This window comes from Lethenteron reissneri, chromosome 37, assembly GCF_015708825.2.
Source record: "Lethenteron reissneri isolate LAM-NWPU_2019-01 chromosome 37, ASM1570882v1, whole genome shotgun sequence".
Lineage (NCBI taxonomy): Eukaryota > Metazoa > Chordata > Hyperoartia > Petromyzontiformes > Petromyzontidae > Lethenteron > Lethenteron reissneri.
Genome location: NC_083815.1, coordinates 4,737,758 through 4,760,260, shown reverse-complemented (window position 1 = coordinate 4,760,260; position 22,503 = coordinate 4,737,758). Strand labels below are relative to the sequence as shown.

Genomic DNA, 22,503 nt, shown 5'->3' with positions numbered 1-22,503 from the left:
GAAGTTTCGCTGGTAATTGCAGCCAGCATCATCGGGCAATTCGCCCGATGATGCTGATTGGCCGTGTCGGGTGGTGGAGGGTTACGACACATTTATAAATAACGCGATCTAACCCAAAAACGTTTATTATGAAGCAGTTCATCTGTACTAAAAATTCGGTATTTCTCACATCTACACATCTACTATCAACTCAATACGCAGCCCATACTGCTCATGTGCTGCCATATTAGCATAATTGGCGAATATATTTTCTTGTAGAAGTGATGTCCAAAAAAAATGACTCATACTAAAACAATACCAAGATGTTCACCCAAAATGTCGTGGGTGCCTCTTGGCCGTAACTTGGAAACGTGGCGAATGTCTCTAGGCCTTATCTAACATTTCTGCGTACGCCCAGACACCCACGATGCTCCTCCACATGTGCCAGCAGCATCGCTGCTTCACATGGGTCCGTCGCAGCAGTAGCGGCAGGCAGGCTCGTGCCGTGGCTAAAGAGGCCACACACACACACACGACGTGAGAGAATGCAACGTCATGAGATGGTCGAGCAAATACAAATACACTGCCTAGTTAGTCATGGGCGTATATTTGAATGTAAACGTTTCATTCCATGTGTTTTGCAACACTGTGACGGATGGTGTTTCATTATGCTGGTGTTCTATGAAAGCTGGAATTTTGTTACAAATCAAAGGTTATGGGGCGTGTCTGGTAAACTGCGAATAATTAAACACGGGATACATAATTATACTCCAGTTCTGTTTAATTGCACATGTAATTGCCATCTAGAATATTTAATAACCAATCAAAAATCATCGTCATTTCAACTCAGAACGCGCACACCATTTGCTCGCTCTCGAAGAGAGAGAACGACTCGGATGCGCGAGGAACCACAGACGAGCGGGATGGCGGTAGCAGCCACGCGGTGAGCCAATTGCCCAAGGTTTGCGATTCTCTACATATTCTCTACATATAATAAGGCATTTGTCATCAATATGCCAAATTCCTCTGTTGATATGTAAACTCCTTTGTCAAGGCGCTCTCCTCCTCCCACCCAGCTTAAAATACGCTGCCAAGCTTAGCAGTGTTCATTAGGACGCTGTCTTTCCGACAGCTCTGTTTCTTCACCTAAGGACGGCTGCTTGCGTTGTGGCCGAAACGTCGTGAGAATTTTATTTTATTATGTTTTATTTTTATTATTTTATTATTTCCCTCCTACGTGACTTTACCGAAAGAACCAAGAATATATAATAAGGCGTTTCGGCCGATTAATACGTGGCTCCACGTACAACGAAACCGGATCACCTGCAGAAAATCCACAAGTGTGAGGGGGCAACTCGCGATCTCAACTGGAAAGCCAAGGTACGGTGGCACTTCCTCGACGCACCGCGGGAAGTGAGTTTACCAACATTTTGAGTGATACACAAACCATCGCCTCCACCGTGCTGGATTACAAGTCATCACCACTCGACTAAATACCCATTACAGTATAAATACCAATTATAGTATAACAGTTTAGGGAATGCTTAGAACAAAATAAACCTAAAAATAAAGGTTTGGAAATTTGGGGCGAACCAAAAATGATGGCCTGGGGTTTCGAATTAAAGCTTTCGTGACTGCAGGGATTTATATTCTTGGTACTTTCGGTAAAGTCACGTAGAAGGGAAATCATAGCGCAGGGCTGTAATTTCGAATTGCTTTAGGTATCGAGTTAACCACGGTTCACATCAGTGAACCAATTAATTCGCCTCCTGTGATGTGTGAACCTAAATATCTCAGAAATTAGGCAGTTACTCCGATAACAAACTTGTCTTTTTTATACAGCAAACCCTCGCTATTTTTTACACAGGATGCTGCGTTTGATGTTTGGCCAAATACATTAATGCTTTGCCTATACTGCAATGTAAACAATACAATTATTACATTTACAACATTGTACTACACATGCGAATTACTATGAACATTTTAATTATTTCATTTAAATCAACCACCTACTCCCAGTTCACCAACCCACACTGGGTAGTGTGGTGAAGTATGGTCAAACAACCCCCACATAACTAACAGGGCGTGCAGCATATGTTATAAAGGGGCCTTAAAAAAAACACATAAATAAAAAAACACACATTTTTTACTTGCACAATAAAGTAATTGTATTTGTTCATTTGCTATACAGCCAGATAATACGACAAATCGCTCACCATAAACACCCAGTCGTTCATAAAAGTTGAAGGCGGTATAGTACTATAATAATAGAGCGAGTGCAGAATCACTGAACGGGAATTGATAACTTGAACGCATTTAGCGCGGGACCCTTGAAAGTGCGGGGCCCGTAGCATTTGTAGATACTTTTGCTACTGGGATAATCCGACACTGGGCGTGGAAGATTCCTTTAACCAGCGCTGGATCAACACAGGGCTATAACTCATCTGCAATAAGTGCACAAGGAATAACACGGTACGAGTCATTCACAAGCAATGATTATATTATTGTACTCCTCTAGCGTATGTGTATATTCACCACTGCTACTTGGCAAGCCATTGGCTATCAATTTAATTTTCTTCGTGCTGCTGTAATAACCCGGCCTGTGTGGCCCCGGCTATTACGACTCGGGCTATCAGCTTCGGGGCACATTGCACCCACCCATCGTATCGCTGGTGCCGGTCTGCTTCCGCGGTTAACCACTCTCCAAACCCACTGACTCAACGGGCAAAGTGGAGTTTGGAATTAAATAAGGGTCTGCAGGCCATCTCTCTCGTTGGCTTACCACCCCACCCCCCCCCATCTGAACACCTCTTTACAATGTTAAAACGACCTGACGCATGGTGGCACGGGTGGGTGTTGCTCTCGTTCTACAATGTGGAGTGTGCATTGTTTCTTGTGGAATTTTTGGGGGCGATTGAGAGACTTGAGATGGGTTAATTCATGAGCGTGGCAATAACATGACGCTATTGCACTGTGGCATTGTGAAATATGTATGTTCAAATATACCGTGGATATAAACTGCATGCATCGTAGCATACTTTCGTTTGTATATTGAACTACGTTTATAGTTCCGCGTGTATCACTCGATAACCAAAATGAGCACGATGATGATCACGACACCAAAGACATTTACATTTCCCTTTCTAAAATGCAGAGCGCGAGATCTGATCGAGAGAGAGGACAAAATATCCAAAGGGGTGATTGGCATGGCTACGATCACTTGTCAGAGACACTGAGTGCCAGATGTCAATATCAGCATCTTGTTTTCAAACCATCATACCGTACTACTAATTGATTTATTTCACAATTTTACATCATCATACTTCTACTAATCATCATCAGATATGATCTTTACATGGCTCGATGAAGGTCTCTCCAAAGCCATCGCGATGGAGGTGCGGGTGCTTGGAATAACACCGAGAGAGGCAGGGAAAGGACCACGTGCTTTTTGTGAAGCATTCTTCCGCTTTTTGACTCGAGAACCAAAAGTAGCAACGGCAAAGAGGGCACCAAAGGGCACCACCGAGGGTAATACCGTGCCCCTCATTCTGACTTCCAGGAATCCAGCTTCGCGAGGTCTTTTTTTCTTTAATCACATTTCAATGTGCGTACAGGTCACGTGTCGACAGGAGCGGTGGCGCGCTGCTAGGCCCTTTGATCAATCACTTCGGAGGCACGGTTTATCGGAGCACGCAAATTGTCTGAAAATTACAAAACACGCTTCCCTGCGATACGGTCACGGCAATGCAGTACAGCAAGTGGGTTCCTAAAACGCACGTGCTTTAAAATAAAATGCCACCGGCCTCGGGGTGGGTTGTCTCCGGGTTCGCGAGTTTCCTCCCGCACGAAGCAAAACACTCGTTAATTACCGAACGGAAATGGACCAACATCCCAACGCAGGACCCTCCTGCAAAACATTCTTGGAACTCAGCAAGACCTTCCTGTATAAATGGACGATGTTTTTTTCCCCCCTTCTGATTATGAGAAACAATGCCACGGTGGGTTGTTTCCGTGATGAAACAGTCGTGCCCGTGCATAATTGGCACTGCCGTAGAACGGAAGTACGTTATCGCAGTTGACGTTTCGGGCATCGAATCTCGTGCAGAGCTTAGAGATGGACGTGTAGTTTAGAAGACTGGGGGTTTAAGTCAAGAAATGAAATGTTTGGAATTTACATGCAAAGTTTAATGTATATATGTGTTTAGCATCAAACAAAACCTGAACAAGTTATAAATCAAACAAATCTACAAATTGACTAACGTCAAAATGACCACATTTATGTGCAAAGGTGACGCGGTTTTCAGGCTTTGATTACCTGAACGTGAAATTGTCGTTGTTTGCTCTGCATCTACATCAGTCATACGAAATTAGAAGAATGACAACCTGTAGCGTGGGGAAAAGAGTTCAGAATGCATGAAATAATATTTTTCAGCAAGGGGCTGGAATTCGCCCGAGAGGGACGTCACGGTGGGAGATGGAGCGATTGTATAACTTCGTGTGCAGGTGCTGTGTGAATTGTTCGCAAGATCGTGGGAGATGGTGACAACTTACTTAGAGCCTTCATCCAGCAGTGGATTAATCATGGTTGATGGTGATTCGTGAGAGCTGTGCAGGAGGTTTTCACGGTTGTTACCGCACGGCTCTCCAATGTGTTTTCACACGTGTCGGGAGCTTCTTCAGGAATTGAGAACGGAATAAGAATAATAAGTTTCCTGAAGAACTTTCAATTCTTGAGTAACTTTGCCAATTCTTAAAAGCCCTTGGAGAGGGATGCACGTCCTGTTTGGGCATAGAAAAACACCCATAAAGTGGTCACAATGTCATTTAACGCCAGGGAACGACTCTATAGAGTCGACGTAAGACTTGTAGTGAAGTGCCTATCGGGCACAATCAATCCATCATCAACAACGTAACTGGGGAAGGAATGAAAACAAAGGAAAAGTGCTGCTTGGTGGTAGCGCTGTTTAATGGCATCACGGGGTCGCGATTCCGTAAAACGACTTTACATCAACAAAGCGCACTTCACAAACGTAGCCCAAACACTGCGGATTTAGGCCGGGATATTTGACCATCTAAGTCAGTTATTTATCACCGCTTCGATTACTCGACATATCGGAGAACGCAAAACTACTTGGGAGTTAGGGGGGGGGGATTAAAAAAGTCTCATCCCTGTTCTCACGTGTGCCGCTGGACGGGAGGTGGTCGGCAGGGCTTAGTGACATCGACCTTTGGAATTATTTACGTATAATTAAAAAAATTACACCATTGGAACCTCATTTGCCAGAAGAAAAAAATATGATAATTGTTTTTTTACCCTTTTATCTGGCAACAAAACTGACACCTTTTTTTTATAAGGAGTCATGTTTGCATAGACCACAATACCTGCAGTCGTAATGCAAACAAAAAACATAACTCTGATAATGTATGCACTGTCCTTGAAGTTGATTGGTCCACAAAGGCGCCTTTTGGCGTCATCTGGTCCAACACCATGTGAGACTAGGCTCTAAGGAAAGCTGTCTCGGGTGTGGACCAATCAACTTCAAGGACAGTGCATACATTATCAGAGTTATGTTTTTTGTTTTCATTACGACTGCAGGTATTGTGGTCTATGCAAACATGACTCCTTGTAAAAAATGTATCAGTTTTGTTGCCAGATAAAAGGGTAAAAACAAATTATCATAAAAATTTACGTTTATAGATAAGATATTAATGATCCCCGTTCTGCTTACGAGATTAAGCATAACAAAACACAACTCCAGAAGCCACGATGAAAAAACTATATAACGGAAGAATATACTGTACTCATTTTCACAATGTCTCTTTATTTTTTTACAAATATATCTAACATTTGTAATTAATTAATCATTGCCGACACCGGAACGCATGAATGCACAGCATGGTCAAAATGTCAGAGTGACTAATTTGTGTTCTGGTTCCATAATGTAGTGCTCGTAGCAGGGAATGATTTGCCCTTCTGAAAAAAATAAACTGCGTCGAGGCATGATGTAGGGAACGTACCTCCGTTTGTAAAAGTGAGAATGTAATGCTGTTATTATAATACTTATCAGGCCTTTGCCAATCCGCTGCCGGAAGAATGGCTCCCCTCCCCCACGCCCTGTCAATCGTATGGATTGTTTGACCATACTTCACCACGCTGGTCAATGCGGGTTGGTTGAAACTATAGCATATTTTTTTGCATTAACCTCACACTTGCTAATGCACTTCGCCCCATGATTACCTGCTCTTGCAACTTTTGGAAACTGTTTCCTACTTTTTGGAAACTATTTACTCCAGTGTGATTTTTACAACTACTGGAAAAAATAAGATCACACACTCGGTATAAAACAATTTACAGCGCTTTGTCAATCCACTACTGGATGAAGACCTCTCCATGCCGGGTCCATGGGGGGGAGGGGGTGGTGGGGAGGCGTTGACCATACTTCACCACGGTGGTGAGTGTACGATGAAGGGGAAGATGTCATAGCAGTATCGCTTGGTATATCACTCGCCATTGATCTTAGGCGTGTCCAGGAATCGAACGCAGGTCACAGGGCTCATAGCTGCTCCCACCACGCATGGTGCGTGTCAATTAAATTCCCATTTCGATGCAGTGCAGGACAATAATGAATGTATTGTTTGTACGTGTTGTAACAGCGCTGATTCGTTTTATACTGTAGATCTTGTGTATACGTGTGGGTACAATCATCAGGCGCGTACAGCGTGCAGCGACTTAAATTACAACTCGAGCGAAAAAGGTCAATAAACGTCGAAAAATCCGTCCACTGCCTCGGTGGCAAATCGGCAGGGACTGGCGTTTGGGAGACAACAAAACGAAGCATTCCTCTCAGAGATTCGTATCTCACTGAACATTTTCATGGGTCGCTGGTAGTCTGGAGTGTCTGGCACCGAACTATCAGCAGCCAAGGCCATAGCGAGGAGTATACTGGGTGTGGTATGCCGGGTACTGTGATAGTTTGCGTGTCACTGTTACACTGATGTAGGTGGGACACTCCGAGAAGTAGCTGCAGCCATAGCGGGAAGTATACTGGACGTGGAATGCCGGGTGACGGTCGCTGACAGGGGACGACAGACCCGGCTGAAATGAAGCTCCGCCGACCCCCGAGACGAGAGCACCACTCTCAGTGCTTCGTGTCTCAAACCCGACGCGAGACTTGCAAGCGGCTATTGCGCTAATTTCCGCCCATTGTGCGACGAGTCACGACGAGCGCGCGGAGAGGAAGTTTGGCTTTGGCCAGGGGGCCCTCTGTGCGCGCCACTTCTACAAAACGCTGCTGGAGGCTTGGCTGTGTCACTCCGGTGCGCGCGCGCGTGTGTGTGTTGTGTGTTGTGCGTGCGGGTCTCTGCATGAACATGTCGACATCAAGCTCCCGGAAAACGACTGAGCCAGCAGAGTAAGTTCCTATACATCTATATGCCCGTACTCACACAGAATTGCACCGTAGGACAAGGTTAAAGTCCTTGCGTACGTACAGGTTGGTGTGTGTGTGTGCGGTTGTGGGTACATATAGGGTATAATAATACAGTGCAGGGTAATTGTCGATTGGAGTACATCGTACTGCAGTGGCCAGTGCCTTACGCCGATGATCACTACACCGAACCAGCGGTACGAGCAGCGTCCCGTAATATAAAATTAATACGCCCTGGCAATGGGTATACAATTACCGCTTCGCCGAGGAATTGTTCCACAGCGATACAAAGTACTGGGCTGAGTTGCAACCCATCGTGGAGCAGAATGCACTTCGAAATGCCGAGTGCATCAGGGCCCTGCGAATATTCACGCAGAGGGGAAGTTGTGACACTGGCGCGACAGAGAGAACGTCAGCCATGGGACGGGTGTCGTCTCGGATCGTTACATCGCAAGATCGTGCGAGATCGCGACTGCTTTTGGGGGGGGGGGGGCTTAATCCAGCAGTGGATCGATCATAGCTACCGATGATGATAATTGTGAATTGTACGGGAGGTGGAGCGGTGGCGCAGTGGTTAGCGCACCGCATGAGTTGTAAACATGATCGACTCCCTGGGCCATGGCTCACATCAGTCAAGAGAGTGATGTGGTAGCGTCTCCCCCCCTCCCCCTCAACCATAAACTGACCAAGGTAGTGAAGTATGGTCGAACAACTCTTCCTACGAGCAAAATGCGTGGGGAAGTCCTCATCCAGCAGTGGATTGACCAAAGAGCCGTGGTATTAACTCATAGACATGTCACGCGGTCAACGTTTTCACTTTGCCAGGAGGATAGACCGCGAAACACATAGCCTATATGATATAATTATATAAGTTGAAAGTGTATATTTTTGGCAGGTTGACGGGATATGTGACGGATGTTGTGGGCTGTATGTGTAATTCATCATACAGTAGCTGCATTGGGTTACCCCCGTAATGTGAACATGAACCCATTTTTACTGCAGCGATGTCGTCGTATAGAGTCGTCTAGTTTTATTGCATTGATCATATCATCATCATCAGCCGTGAATTATCCACCGCTGGATGAAGGCCTGCCGAAACCGTTGCCATCTCCCATGATCTCGAGATCATGGGCATGAGCCATGCTTCCAGTGAAGAGGCACACGTGTGTGGGGAGCTGTGGCGCAGTGGATGTGCACTGCCCTACGAACCCAGCCACTCGAGTTCGATTCCAGCTCACGGCCAACAGTGACGATTATCTGGGCCTCCCCCCCACCCCCAGGTCGACTCAGCCTCAAATGAGTACCTGGTGCGGTGTGTAAACATCGCCACTAGGGAGATAAAGGCGGCCGGGCGTGGTGTTGGCCACCACCCACCCACATTTGAAGTTGCCGGACTTAACGTGCGCTCGCGAACAGCACTTGCCCCAATATTAATGGTAAAGGCTGTACGGGGCATCTTTGTCTTACACTCTTAAGTGGACCTACACCTTTCCCAAATTGCGTCGGACGTGTTCAGCAATTATCCGGTGCGTGAAGTGTACAATGATCGACGTAATGTGTACTGTGCATGTACTTGAAAGGGATGGAAGTTTGGAAGTATTATTCGTTCACAAGCCACCTTACCACGTGTCATGTGTAAGTTCCTCTTTGCAAAACAGTACCGTCAAGTATTTTATCTGAGACTGTATAACAATAATCCGACCAGGTGGGGAGGATCCCATCATCTGGGGGGAGGACCCCAATCATCCGGGAGGACCCCATTGCTACAGAGTAAATAATAGCCAAAGCCCCCCCCCCCCCCATGCCATATTGGTCAAGGGGGGCTTTGCCCATACTTCGCCACGCTGGTCAGTGCAGGTCGGTGAAGGGGGGAGCCAAGGACTGGTTCAGATATCGCTTGTCACTGATGTTAGCCTTGGTCCTAGAATCCAACTCACTGTTCCTATTCAGTGCAAAAGACAATGAGCGTATTGATGTTTAGGCTGATAAACTAAATCATGTTTCGTTATTTGAGGAGATAAAAGAGCAGAATTCTGGCTCTGTTAGGTTTTTTTTGTTACCGGTGCTGCTGCATGGCAAGGCACATTGAGTTAGTGAACGGTGTTGCTTTGCCATTGAACTGGGTCCCATATTTTATTTGGCGTGCTCTTGCCAATAACATCCGGTAACCCAGCAGCATTTTTTTTCACCAACCCTGACTCTGCTGATGAGACCCAGATGGTCGAAATCGGTCCCGAGTTTGCTGATTGATAGCATTGGCCTGGAAAGCCAATAGGCTGATGGAATTAAACAACAGAACATATCAAAAATACAAATTTTATTTTACCAGGTAAGGCCCACTGAGCTACATTGCTGTTTTTTTTAAAAAGCGACCTCGCCACAAATTATATCTCAGCGAAGTGGCTTGTCATGTGGAAACGTAATGCAGCCAAATACGCTAAATGCATGTTTCTAAATGGAGGGAAAACCCGGAGAACATATCCACGAGACCCCGGGGAGAGACATGAAAACTCAAAATATACAGGCATCAGTGTCAGAATCACAACCCACGACCTCCTGTATACCAGGCATAGGCAGTTAACATCTCATGTGGAAACGCTCAGCAGAAAATACTCAACGGGCATGTTTCTAAATGTGGAGAGGAAAACCGGAGAAAGATCCACGCGACTGCGGGGAGAGACACGCAAACTCCAAATGTACAGCAGGCGTCAGGGTCGGGATCCAACCCACACACCCGTGTACCAGGCGACGGTAGTTAACATCTCATCGCGGGGAGAGAGAGACACGCAAACTCCAAATATACAGCAGGCGTCAGGGTCGTGATCAACCCACAACCTCCTGTATACCAGGCGAGGTAGTTAACCTCTCTCCACCCTCCTTTCAAATATAAATACGTGAGGTGGGGGGGAGGTCATTGAGTTCAACCCCCCATCACGGCTAACATCAGTGGCAAGGTCTTCGTACGTCTGCTTGCCCCGCAGAGGTCGCAAACGGGTTTTGATTCCTTACCCGTACCCGTTCCGGCCGCACCAGGGTCGCAAACGGGTACCCGTACCCGTACCCGGCCGTACCCGTACCCTATCCGTACCCGGCCGGGTACGGGTAGGGTAAGGGTATCGGGTACCTGATTGCGACCTCTGGGATGAAGCCATGTTGCAGGCGCGGGTGGGTTGATTCCAGGAACTTGAATTGTGAGAAGAGACAAGACGTTGGGAAATGAGTGACAAACGGTTACTCACAAGTGACTCACGGCCTACCCGTACCCGGCCGCACCAGGGTCGCAAACGGGTACCCATACCCGACCGGGTACGGGTAGCCGGGTATCGGGTAGGGTACGGGTATCGGGTACCCGGTTGCGACCTCTGTTGCCCCGGCAACGGGCGCACTGACTATGAGCTGCGCGTGCCACTGCGCCCCCAGGGAGCCCGTGGACGAGGTGCTGCGAATGCCGCCGATGATGCTGATGTGCGGCGGGTGCCGGCAGCCAATCAGCGACCGCTACCTCCTCAAGGCCATCGAGCAGTTCTGGCACGAGGATTGCCTCAGCTGTGACCTCTGCGGCTGCCGCCTGGGCGAGGTGGGACGAAGGCTCTACTACAAGCTCGGACGCAAGCTCTGCCGCCGGGACTATCTGCGGTAACCGTGGGGGGAAGAGGTCTTGCTCGGGAAATGGCTGGAGTCCTTGACTTGAAGCTTTCGTGACTGCAGGAATTCATATTCTTTGGGTCTTTCGGTAAAGTCACGTAGATTGAGGTTCAAATGAATGAAAATAAAATAGGCAAACAATTACGACGGTTCGATCGCAACACAAGCGGTCGTCATCAGGAGGTCATCGGGGCGATCACTTGTGTTGTGATCGAAACGTTGAAGTTTTATTTTATTTTTATTAGTTTGAACCCATCTACGTGACTTTAGCAAAAGATCCTAAAGAATATGGCTGGAGTTGCCTGGCTGATTGAGGGGGAAGGGGAGGAGTGGGAAGAAACGAAATGTCATTGGTTGATTTAACAAAATGTGTCGGTTTTTGCGTTTTTAATGGGGGCGTGTGGTCACCATTGTGACGGAGTGCTCTCGGCCGGTGACTTTCACTCGATCTGACGCTGACGCAGGTGGCCCTCGCGAAAGAGGCAATGTCTCACGTGTTCTAATGGGGTTCTTTCTGATTCAGCAATGGATACTGACGAATGACTGACTGACATGTCAACCCCTTTATTGGACACCCCGCGCCCTGATAAATCTCAACGTTCCTTCTACAAAGTCCCACCACAAGGGAGTAAAACAAACAAATATAATTTTAGTTCGATTTAAAGCTTTCGTGACTGCAGGGATTCATCTTCTTGGTTCTTTCGGTAAAGTCACGTAGAAGGGAAATAATTAAATAATAAAAATACGACATTATTAAATAATTCTCACGACGCTTCGGCCACAACGTAAGCAGCCGTCCTCAGGTGAAGAACAGGTCTGTCGGAAAGACAGCGTCACCTGAGGACGGCTGCTTGCGTTGTGGCCGAAACGTCCGGAGAATTATTTTCTTATGTTTTATTTTTATTATTTTATTATTTCCCTTCTACGTGACTTTACCGAAAGAACCAAGAAGAGAAATATAATAATTTTGCCTCTATCGAAACGGCTGCACGCCATATGGACCTGCACACTCAATTTCCCCGTACAAGAATACGGGTACACCGAATGGGTTGACAGGTTGGACATCTGATAAGCCATCAGAATTTGTATAACAAGCCTCATTTTGTATGTGGGGGGAGGAAGATTAGGAAATCGCTATGCTTGAGAGCGTGGTTTCATCATGCGTGGCTGAAACCCACAATTATAATCGAGGAATCATCATTGCAATACTTTTGGTTCTTGATTTAAAAGCAGAATGATGGAAAGACATGTTTCCATACATCTTTACAAGTTCTCCAATCCATGTGTTCCTACTTAAATGTCAGTTAAACCTTAAACGTTGACCTCTCCACCGCTTCTTTGCTTTAATGTGCAGACCATTTTACCGCCTCTTCAGGCACCTGTATTGTGCACACACAATCATCCTGCCTATTTATTTAACAAGTTATATACCTAGTTCTGAGAGCCAACATGTGATGAAATGAAAAAAACAACTACAGGAATTTTGTAGCTTAAATAACTTCCGCTGCAGGGTTTTTCAAGGGCTTCTTCATGTGAACTACTGAGATGAGTGCCATGGTATCTCAGCCAATAAGCTCCCTCAGCCTAACGGTTTAGAGGCATTTCATTGGTGGGAGGTGGCTGGGTGTCTCGGGTCAGAGGACACCTGGACAACACTGCTGAGAGCCCGAGTTTAGTTTAATGGTTTGTTATAGTTGGAGTCGGAGTTTCAGCCGCATGTGATTTAACATGCTTCAGTAGTGCAGTGTGACTATTTGGCCTGATTCAATGACTGTCCCAAAAAAATCAGAAATAAATGTTTTCCACTTTATTTTGACGAAATTCCAGCTCTAAGAATGTGAAATTCGCGTTTGGATTGGCATACGATGGACGATATTTGTAGCAAATTTAAACAGTAGACCCTGTTAGTCTATTGGAGTCACTTGAGATGTTGTTATGTCGTGTCTTCTTCGAGGACTATCCTTTGACACGGGGTCATCCACAACTAGCTGCAGAGTTCATTTTCCCTTCTGACATGAAGTCCATAACACAAATTGAATTTAATACAGCAAAGGCACAACATTCAATAACATACATTTCAACAATGGAACAACGATCCTGTTCCCTAACAAGTAAAGTAATAAACATTCAAAAAGGGATACACTAAATACATAGAAAATATATAAATACGGGGTTTCTAACGAGAAATATTCTGCAATAACTACATGTTGTGCACATTAAACACAGAACTATTTGTATTTAATGGTGCAGCGGCGAGCACACTGTGTTGTGGACCCAAAAGCCCGAGTCTGACTCCCAGCCATTGACAACATCAGTTGTGAATGTGGTGACCAATATGAACCAGAGGTCGCAAACGGGTTTTGATTCCTTACCCGTACCCGGCCGCACCAGGGTCGCAAACGGCTACCCGTACCCGGCCGGGCACGGGTAGCCGGGTATCGGGTAGGGTACGGGTATCGGGTAGGGTATCCGGGTATCGGGTAGGGTACGGGTATCGGGTAGGGTATCCAGGTATCGGGTAGGGTACGGGTATCGGGTAGGGTAGCCGGGTATCGGGTAGGGTACGGGTATCGGGTAGGGTACGGGTATCGGGTAGGGTACGGGTATCGGGTAGGGTAGCCGGGTATCGGGTAGGGTACGGGTATCGGGTAGGGTACGGGTATCGGGTAGGGTACGGGTATCGGGTAGGGTACGGGTATGGGGTAGCCGGGTATCGTGTAGGGTACGGGTATCAGGTAGGGTACGGGTATCGGGTAGGGTAGCCGGGTATCGGGTAGGGTGCGGGTATCGGGTAGGGTACGGGTATCGGGTAGGGTACGGGTATCGGGTAGGGTACGGGTATCGGTACCCGATTGCGACCTCTGCTATGAACGGGCGTTGGTCTCCCTTAAATCTACCAAGCCAAAGTGACCAGCACGGTGAAGTATAGTGGAACAACCCCCACGACTGATACGGTGTAGTTGAGGCCTTCATCCGGAAATCGATTGACAAAGGGCTGTAAATAAACACATTCCTGCGGAGGGAGCTGGTAGGAACGTTGGGTTGCTCGGTCAATGGCCAGGATCAACGGCGCACAAGCTGGCGTAAGTAGGTTAAACGTTGAGTTTTATAAGGGCACCACGGGGTGACCAGCCCCTTCCCACCCAGCCCCACCCCTCCCACCCCCCACACAGCCCCACCCTCCCCACCCAGCCCCTCCCCACCCTCCCCTCCCCACCCTGCCCCTCCCCACCCAGCCCCTCCCCACCCTCCCCACCCAGCCCCTCCCCACCTCCCCTCGCCACCCAGCCCCACCCTCCCCACCCAGCCCCTCCCTCCCCACCCAGCCCCTCCCTGCACGACGGACGGACGGACACAATAATCCCCTGTGGGCTGGTGTAACCAGGAGGTTCCTACCAGTATAAATTGTTACTATTATGTAACTTTACATATAATAATGGTATTTCCTGCAAAACACGACGAGGTTTATTGAAATGTAAATAGAGTTGCGTGGAGACAATTCGCTTTCCTGTCTGGCGGCAGTGGGTTTCTACGCGCAGGTTTTACTTGTAGGAATGTTACCGTGGCAATGAAGTGCGAGAGCTACAGCTGAACGATTTTTCAAAATTAGTGCCAGTGCGTGCTGGTTGGTGAGACAAATAAATAAATAAAGTGGCTTCCGCTTTCCCGCAACTTTAAATAAATATAGACAACACGTTCTACTTAATTAAATCGACTTTTTAATAAATGTTTTCTCCTACAACATCAAAGTGCAGCACCACATTAAATACGCACAACGATGACAATAGTTAAAGCGATTTGAACCATGTTTTATTTTTTGGGGCAGGGGGGGGCAGTGCTTTGTGACGTCATATTTGAGGGGGGGTCTGACTTTTGTGACGCCGTGTGACGAGGGGGGGGGGGGTCAAAAATCGTGGACGGCCCCTATGGATCGGGAAGTTACATGGAAGGAAGAATAAGGAGGGGGAAAAAAAACACGCGACAGGGCATCGCTTCATGGAATTGTGTGTCGCTTGCGTGCAGAATCAACACAACAAAAATCTCCAGGCGTGGATTTACAATCGGAGTGGAAATTATTCATCCATCCACCCACGTCCGGTCGATTCGATTAATCATTGCGTGTCCGGATCGTGATTCGATTATTTTATGCACGTACATTATGGTGAATAGGAGATCCTCTCGTAGCCGCACGTGTTATTTATTTATATTACGTAAAAAATACCTTGAGATGGAGCATGACATTTGCAAGGGTGTCCAGGCTGACACTCACCCATTACATACAGCGTATACTAATTGAAAAGAACACGGTTGGGTGCACGTGATCGCAAGCGTAAGAATAGATGTCATTCGATGGATCGGTGCATCGTTCGCACCGTTAGTTATTACACCTCATCACGCCAAACATGGGCTAACAAACCACTCACAGAGTACACAGCACTAAATGCTAACGTGGGAAAACAACAAACCGGACTTATACTTTTTCCATAACGCACTTCTGCCCCACGTTCGACCGGCAAACCAGTGGCTAGCGGATGTGTGCCAGCATCGTCAGCAGTGGTAATTGAGTCAGCATTTTTGTTATTTTTACAAATATATCATCATAGTCTTGATCCAGTGAAGTTTTCAAGTCTTTTTTTTTTGTTTAACCAGGTGAGAAATAAAGAGACCCGAGGAAAAGCTCATTTGCAAGGGTGACCTGGGGCATTAGTAAAAATTTGCGGGCAGGTTTTGAAATTTGGCGTAGCGGCAGCCAGGGAGTGGGACGCGTTGGACTAGCGTCCACGGGGGGGAGACGGAGCGATGAAATCGGCTCGTGCGCAGGATCGTGGGTGGTGGCAGCGGCTTTGGGGAAGCCTTCATCCAGCAGTGGATTAAGCACGGATTTATGATAACAATACAACGCAGCTTGGCACAGCCTTCGCGCGCGGCCAGTAAAACCTGTGGCTGACGTCTCTGTCCATCGGCGGATCCAAGGGGCGGGGAGATGGGGGGAGGGGAGGGACGATTGCCCCCCCAACTACCACTTGAGACTCCCAACAATTGGCATGATATTGATATTTACCAGAAATAATGCGTATGTACAAATAGGGCCCTATTTGTACATACGTGTGTGTATGTTGAACTCACGTAGCCAACCGTGCTAATCGGAGTGTGTGTGTGTGGGGGGGGGGGGGGGTGATAACTAACTAAACACAAAAAATGCTGCGCTAAAGAAATGAGTTTTCAACCTAGAGGTCAACACCGATGACCCAGTGTGGACCTCTGCAGACAAACATATCTCGACCGTTAGGGCTCCAGTCTGCTCTTGTTCAGTGCCGGCCCACTAACTAATGTGCTTGAAACCCCCCCCCCCCCCCACACACAAATCCACCCCGCACCTTCCACCTGCATTGAGAAGTTATGAGATCCGCCTGTGTCTGTGCCCAGGCTCTTTGGGCAGGACGGTCACTGCGCGTCGTGCGAGAAGCGCATCCGAGCCTTCGAGATGACGATGCGCGTGCGGGACAAGGTTTACCACCTCGAGTGCTTCAAGTGCGCCGCCTGCCAGAAGCACTTCTGCGTGGGCGACCGCTACCTCCTCGTCAACTCGGACATCATCTGCGAGCAGGACATCTACGAGTGGAGCAAGATCAACATCATGATGACCTGAGTCGCCTGGGGAGGAATGGCAGCAGCAGCAGCAGCACGAGAAGCTGATGGATGACGGAAGGCCTGGTGCTGGGAGGATAGAGGCTTGCGGGCTCCAGGAGAGGGAGTCCAACCCAACCCAAAAGGCTTCCGCGCTCTGGCTCCATGCAGGATATTTCGTTCCAAAAACTACCGACAGAGACGTTTAAGAAGGATGCGAGTTGCGTGTGGTCCAAAACAAGAGGAGTGCGATGGAGGTGTAGCAATCGCTCGCTCACGCCACTACTGCTGGAAGGGCCTCCATTATTAGGAGCTCAAGAGAGGCCCTCTAGAGGTGCGTCTATTGGACCTACTCTTCCACGCTGTTACCCCATGGGCACGCGACCTGCCGATCGAGGAACTGTGCCTGACGCCTGTTTACAACTGAACCTCATGGCGGGACCCTGGGGTCCCATAAGCCCCCGGCTCTCGCACAAACTGCGTTGCGACGTTGTTTTATGTCTGTTGAAGGCGAACGATACGACAATCTATTCCGCTCGACGAGCTCTACACGATGCACTAATCAAAGTTTCTAAGTTTTGTTTGTTCTGCGCATTCGTCCTCGCTGCGCTTGGACACGACACGACAACAGAACGATCCACGCCAGCTGGGTCGCGGCGTTTATGTGCACGGTGGGACGGAGTCGGAAAATGTTTTTAATAATTTACGATTTTGACTTCCGTTTATTGGTGACCCCGGGCTCCCGCCATAAGGTTCGTTTAATAAACATGCGTATTGAGGATTTATTTGGCTGTTATACATTTCCACATAAGCCACTTCAGCTATCATCTGTGGCCAGGACGCTTCTGAAAAAAAGCGCTATATAGCTCATTGGGCCTTACCTGGTATTTAAACAACAAAAAAGTTGTTTTCTTTAGTTTAGCGAGTTTTGTCACGCGCACAAAATGTGCTGACGAGTGACCGATTTCAGCACCACCGGCGGTGCAGACGCAAGCTTCGCGTCCGCCTTACTTTCCGGAGCGTCTTATAACCCGGAGAATACAGTGTATGTATATATACAAACGTATTATTTTTCCTCAGTTTTATTGAGTCAACAAACCACCTCTGAGGGGAGGTCCGATCATGTGTTCTGGGCCCAAAAAAGCCGACATGAATTACAAGCAATGGTACTGAACAGTGAATAATGCTGCCTGGTCTGGAGATTGATTTTGTCGTAACACACGATGTTGCGAAACGAGCGTTGGACTTTCTGACATTCATGGTTACTGTGGTCAGGCTGTAGAAGGATTTGCATTAAGAGGATACATTTTTTTTTAAGAAAGCCAACTTCAAGGCAGTCAGACAAAATAGTTTTGCGATACTGTATTTGTGCAGGTTTCTGCTGGTGCATTGTGAATGGATATTTGTTCAGGATAAAATGACTTGTTCTCAAATCCTCATCCCGCATGATACCCATGTTTCACTGGACTGGCATTATTCATTCAGGGCAACTATTCAATTCAATAAAATATAAATAAATGAGATTGTGGTTACTCTAGCGGCCTCTCGTGGCCGAAAATATCACGCAAATCCATGGCATTACACTTATAATATAAGAACTGATAAACATTGGTTCTCACGCATGTGATTTGATGTGTGTATCGTGAATATAAGAATCAATATTTATTGATGAATTGATGCAATGCTACGTCCGTAATATGTATAAATTAATCATGACATTTTGCCATTTAAACATGGTTACACATTTACAATCCATTTCGCATATGCGTCTGTCGATGAATGTAGATGATAACGGAATATAATAATTAAATATGTAATGCAAGAAAATTATTGGAAAACAATCTCAACTGATATGCTGAAATGTACAGATAAGAGTTGTGCGAACGGTCACTCTACAAAATGAGGTAATCTCTTAAAATATTGTTTCGGGGACTAATCTGTCATTCGGAAGCCTAAAGACTGCCCACACGATGCAGATTTCCTACCTGTGAAACATGCCCTACACATTTATACACAGCTTGTCATCGGCCTCTTTGATACTTAACTGTAGACGTCCGAATGACGGCTCACTCTCCTGAACAGCGCCTTGAGAGATTACCGTATCATCGTAGCGTTACCATTTGCTAAACTGTCATGACCTACATTAATCTACAGGAGTCATTAATAGAGGGATTGTCAATAGTTGCCCGGCCTGCCCCGATGAAGGCCGGCTGTGGCATGCACAGGTGATATCGTAGATAAAAGAGTTACCTGTAAAATTGGGAAGGGGGTCGTGGTGGTGTTTAATCGTGCTTAGAGCGGTTGGGTCCCCCTAAATGTGTCCCCTGGAAATCTATTAAAGAAATAGACATTCGTCAACAACACTGCCTTAAAAGAAAAATACAAATCATCGGCGACATTAAGGGAAATGGCCCTTCACAGCACATGAAGAAGGGTCATTGCTTGAAACGTCGCCTATCATGTTTATTTTTAAGGTGGTGTTACTGACGACTGTGGTGAATTTTTACGTTTTCTATTAAAGCAACACGGTTCGCATGAGAATGCTACTCCCTAATGGGAGAATACACGTATATATGTATATGTATTTTGCAAAAGCTCTTAAAAATCTTGCACAGGATGTGTTTTCAAATCCATTAAATCGACTGTGGACACGCGTGCGGGAGATTGAGAAACACTGCCGTGGGGAAAGAGGAAAATATAAAAAAAAACCCACGCACACACAGGTCTGGGAGTTGGACCATGTGCAACTGCTGCCTTGCGTCAGAAAACGTCCTCCGATGAATATCTTGGGAGAGAGGGGCGAGGAATGGCGTGGTCATCCACTGTGCCTGCACCAACAGCGCTCAGTGTGTTTTTTTTTAAGTCCCGCAGTTATAGACGTCTGGTTGGAATGATAAAGATTAATTCTAGATTTGAAGCTTTCGTGACTGCAAGGATTCATATTCTTAGGGTTTTTTTTCGGTAAAGTCACGTAGGTAAAAAAAATGTAAAATTAATGAAAGTAAAAAAAAATCACGACGTTTTCATTTTTTACCTACGTGATTTTACCGAAAAAACCCCTAAGAATATGATAAAGATTAATTTACGGCGTGAGGTTCGTCTAACATAATACTTTCTTACAGCCCCCTTGCCTGGCTACTGCTGGATGAAGACCTCCCCACGCCGTGCTTGTCACCGGGGTTGCTTGATCATACTTGGGTGGCCGCGGGATGTTAACTACCTCGCCTGGTACACAGGAGGTTGTGGGTTGATCCCAACCTTGACGCCTGCTGTATATTCGGAGTTTGCATGTCTCTCTCCCCGTCATGTATGGATTTTTCTCCAGGTCCCCTGGTTTTTCCCCTGCACAATTTCAAAACGTGCCTTTTAGAGTATTTGGCTGCTATAAATCTACACGTGATAAGCCACTTCGTGGCCAGGTCGCTTTTGAAAAGAGAGCTATACAGCTCAGTGGGTGCTTGCTTGTTAAAAATGAAAAATAATTGGATAGTAATTGTTCACCGCACGGTGCCACAGTCGTTAGTGCACGGTGATGTACATCTAGCAACCTGAGTTCGATTCCCAGCCATGGTCAACGTCAGTGGCAAGTGATAACTGAACCAGTTCGTGCCCCGCCCCCAGCCCGACACCAACCCGTACTGACCAGCGTGGTGAAGTATGGTTAATCAACCTCCATAACCGACATGGCATGGGAGGGCCTTCGTCCAGCAGTGGATTGACAGAGGGATGTAACATATTGTCATTATAATACAGAATTAAGGTTTTCATATTATATTTCGTCTTTTTCCCTGAATACGAAACAAAGAATCCAATCGGAATTCTCGCAGAGCGATGTACCGCTGTTGTTGAGAATGGTCTGCGAAGGTGAAATCACAGAATTACTTAAAGTTACCTATATTACACATGGTGGGGGAGGAGGCGCAGTGATTTTCCACTCGCCTTGCTACAGAGATCATTTGTCAGTAACATGACGGTCAAACCAGTAATTTCTATTCTTAGAACCGTAATTTAGCCAAATTAAGTGCCGACAACAGAATATTATACGTTGTGTTTTTTTTGTACAATCAATGACTGGGCTGAAACATCTTAGTTTAGCCATAGGTGGCTGTCTAGACTCGAACCCAAAATATTTTAGTGGTGCCAGTTCAGCGCTCTGACCTCTGAGCTACCCGCCCACCTCCAGACCATCTTTTGTTCTAATGATAAGCAATAAAAACCGTTTACAACCTGGTATGTTCTTTTGGGATGGAACGATCTGTCGATAAAAATCTATTCTAAAGCTCATTGTACATGCACATACGTAAAAAAATGTGTTCCAGTATTTATAATTTATAGTAAGTCAGTACAAATTGTATCACGATAGATTCCTAATTCAATTGTGACCCCGAATCAAAACAATTAATCAAACCTGTTAGGGCTGATATGTTCCATTCATAATGTACAGATTATTGGGTCAATTGGCCAACGTTATTAACTTCTCTCACCGTGAAGATCATTAATGTTGCACTTGCCAGATGGTCACTAATATTAATTATACATGTAACTGAACAGTCCAATGTCACATATCGAACTCGCTGGGGGCTGATGGTATAGGCCAATATTCTTAATTGTATTTTTTCATTTGGCATACAGCCGAATAATGCGACAAATCGCTAACCTTAAACACCCAGTCGTTCATAATAGCTGAAGGCGATATAGTACTATTGTAATAGAGCAAGTACAGATTAATTGAACCGGAATTGATAGCTTGAAAGTATTTAGCGCGGGGCCCTTGAAAGTTCGGCACTGGTCACATCTTGTGTTCAAAAACTACACAGGGCTGGTTAATTCTGCGCCGCCGAGTTTCGCGAAATTCGTGCACGTTATAAGTGGTTTAATTATCATTAATTAGGCAGGGTGGACATGTGACGTTTTGTATATATTGTAATGGCGCGGTTATGAGACAAAGCACCTGATGGGAATGGCAATGGTGTTGTATCAGCATTTACAGAGTTGGGTGCAATCTGCCCCTTTCATATTTGCATATCACCATATACATGCTGTTCGTAGACGGAAACGAAAGTTTTATGTGTTAATTTATGTATTTATTTGCCACGACAGCTGTGTTGTACATTTGATCCTTATGGCTGATACCCCGGGGTTCCAAATAATACAAAATGGGCCGAGGCAATTCAATATTTTATTTCTGGGACACTATTTTTTTTCCAGGGGTGTACTTCACTCCGCGACTGGGGTACCAATCAATCCGAAATCGGTGCCACACTCCGCGATGTCGAAACGCAGCGAACACGATTGCGCCGAAACCCTGAACGCTCGCGTACGCACCGTAGTGGTGCATCGTAGTGTACAGCTCGTCCAGATGAGTCGATTGCCGCCTCGCCGACCATCAACAGAGACTAAACATGACTGCATCACGGACATTATGCGAGAGCCGGGGCGCTGTGGTACCTCGGGGTACCGCCATAAGGTTCATTTGGCCAAAACATTAAGCAGTATGAATGTGTCAATAAAACACTGAATGAATAATGTGTGGCTTAGGAACTCGCGGGGTGTGAATTTTATGATATTACCAGCACAATAAATATCTTACCTACGAGTTAAGTCTCTCCTGCCAGCAGTTGCGCGAGAAAACGATTGCTGGGCTGCACATTTACCCATTGGGGCCGTCCATAAATGACGTCACGCACCTAGGGGGGGGGGGGGTCAGACATTTGGGACGATGTGTGACGAGGGGGGGGGTTTGAGAAATGTGACGTCACATCAAAATGCGCAACTTTAAATAAATATAGACAACACGTTCTACTTACTGAAATAGACTTTTTTA

The 22,503-nt window shown here is 46.5% G+C and overlaps 1 protein-coding gene across 1 annotated transcript; it reads left to right on the top strand.

The window, feature by feature from the left end:
* Positions 1–902: 902 nt before the first annotated feature.
* Positions 903–19,685, top strand: LMO2 (LIM domain only 2). The gene is given in 5 exon segments (XM_061566412.1): positions 903–922; positions 7,087–7,204; positions 7,207–7,391; positions 10,827–11,042; positions 16,479–19,685. Coding segments are annotated over 5 exon segments (762 nt in total). The 3' UTR covers positions 16,702–19,685.
* The last annotated feature ends 2,818 nt before the right edge of the window (positions 19,686–22,503 follow it).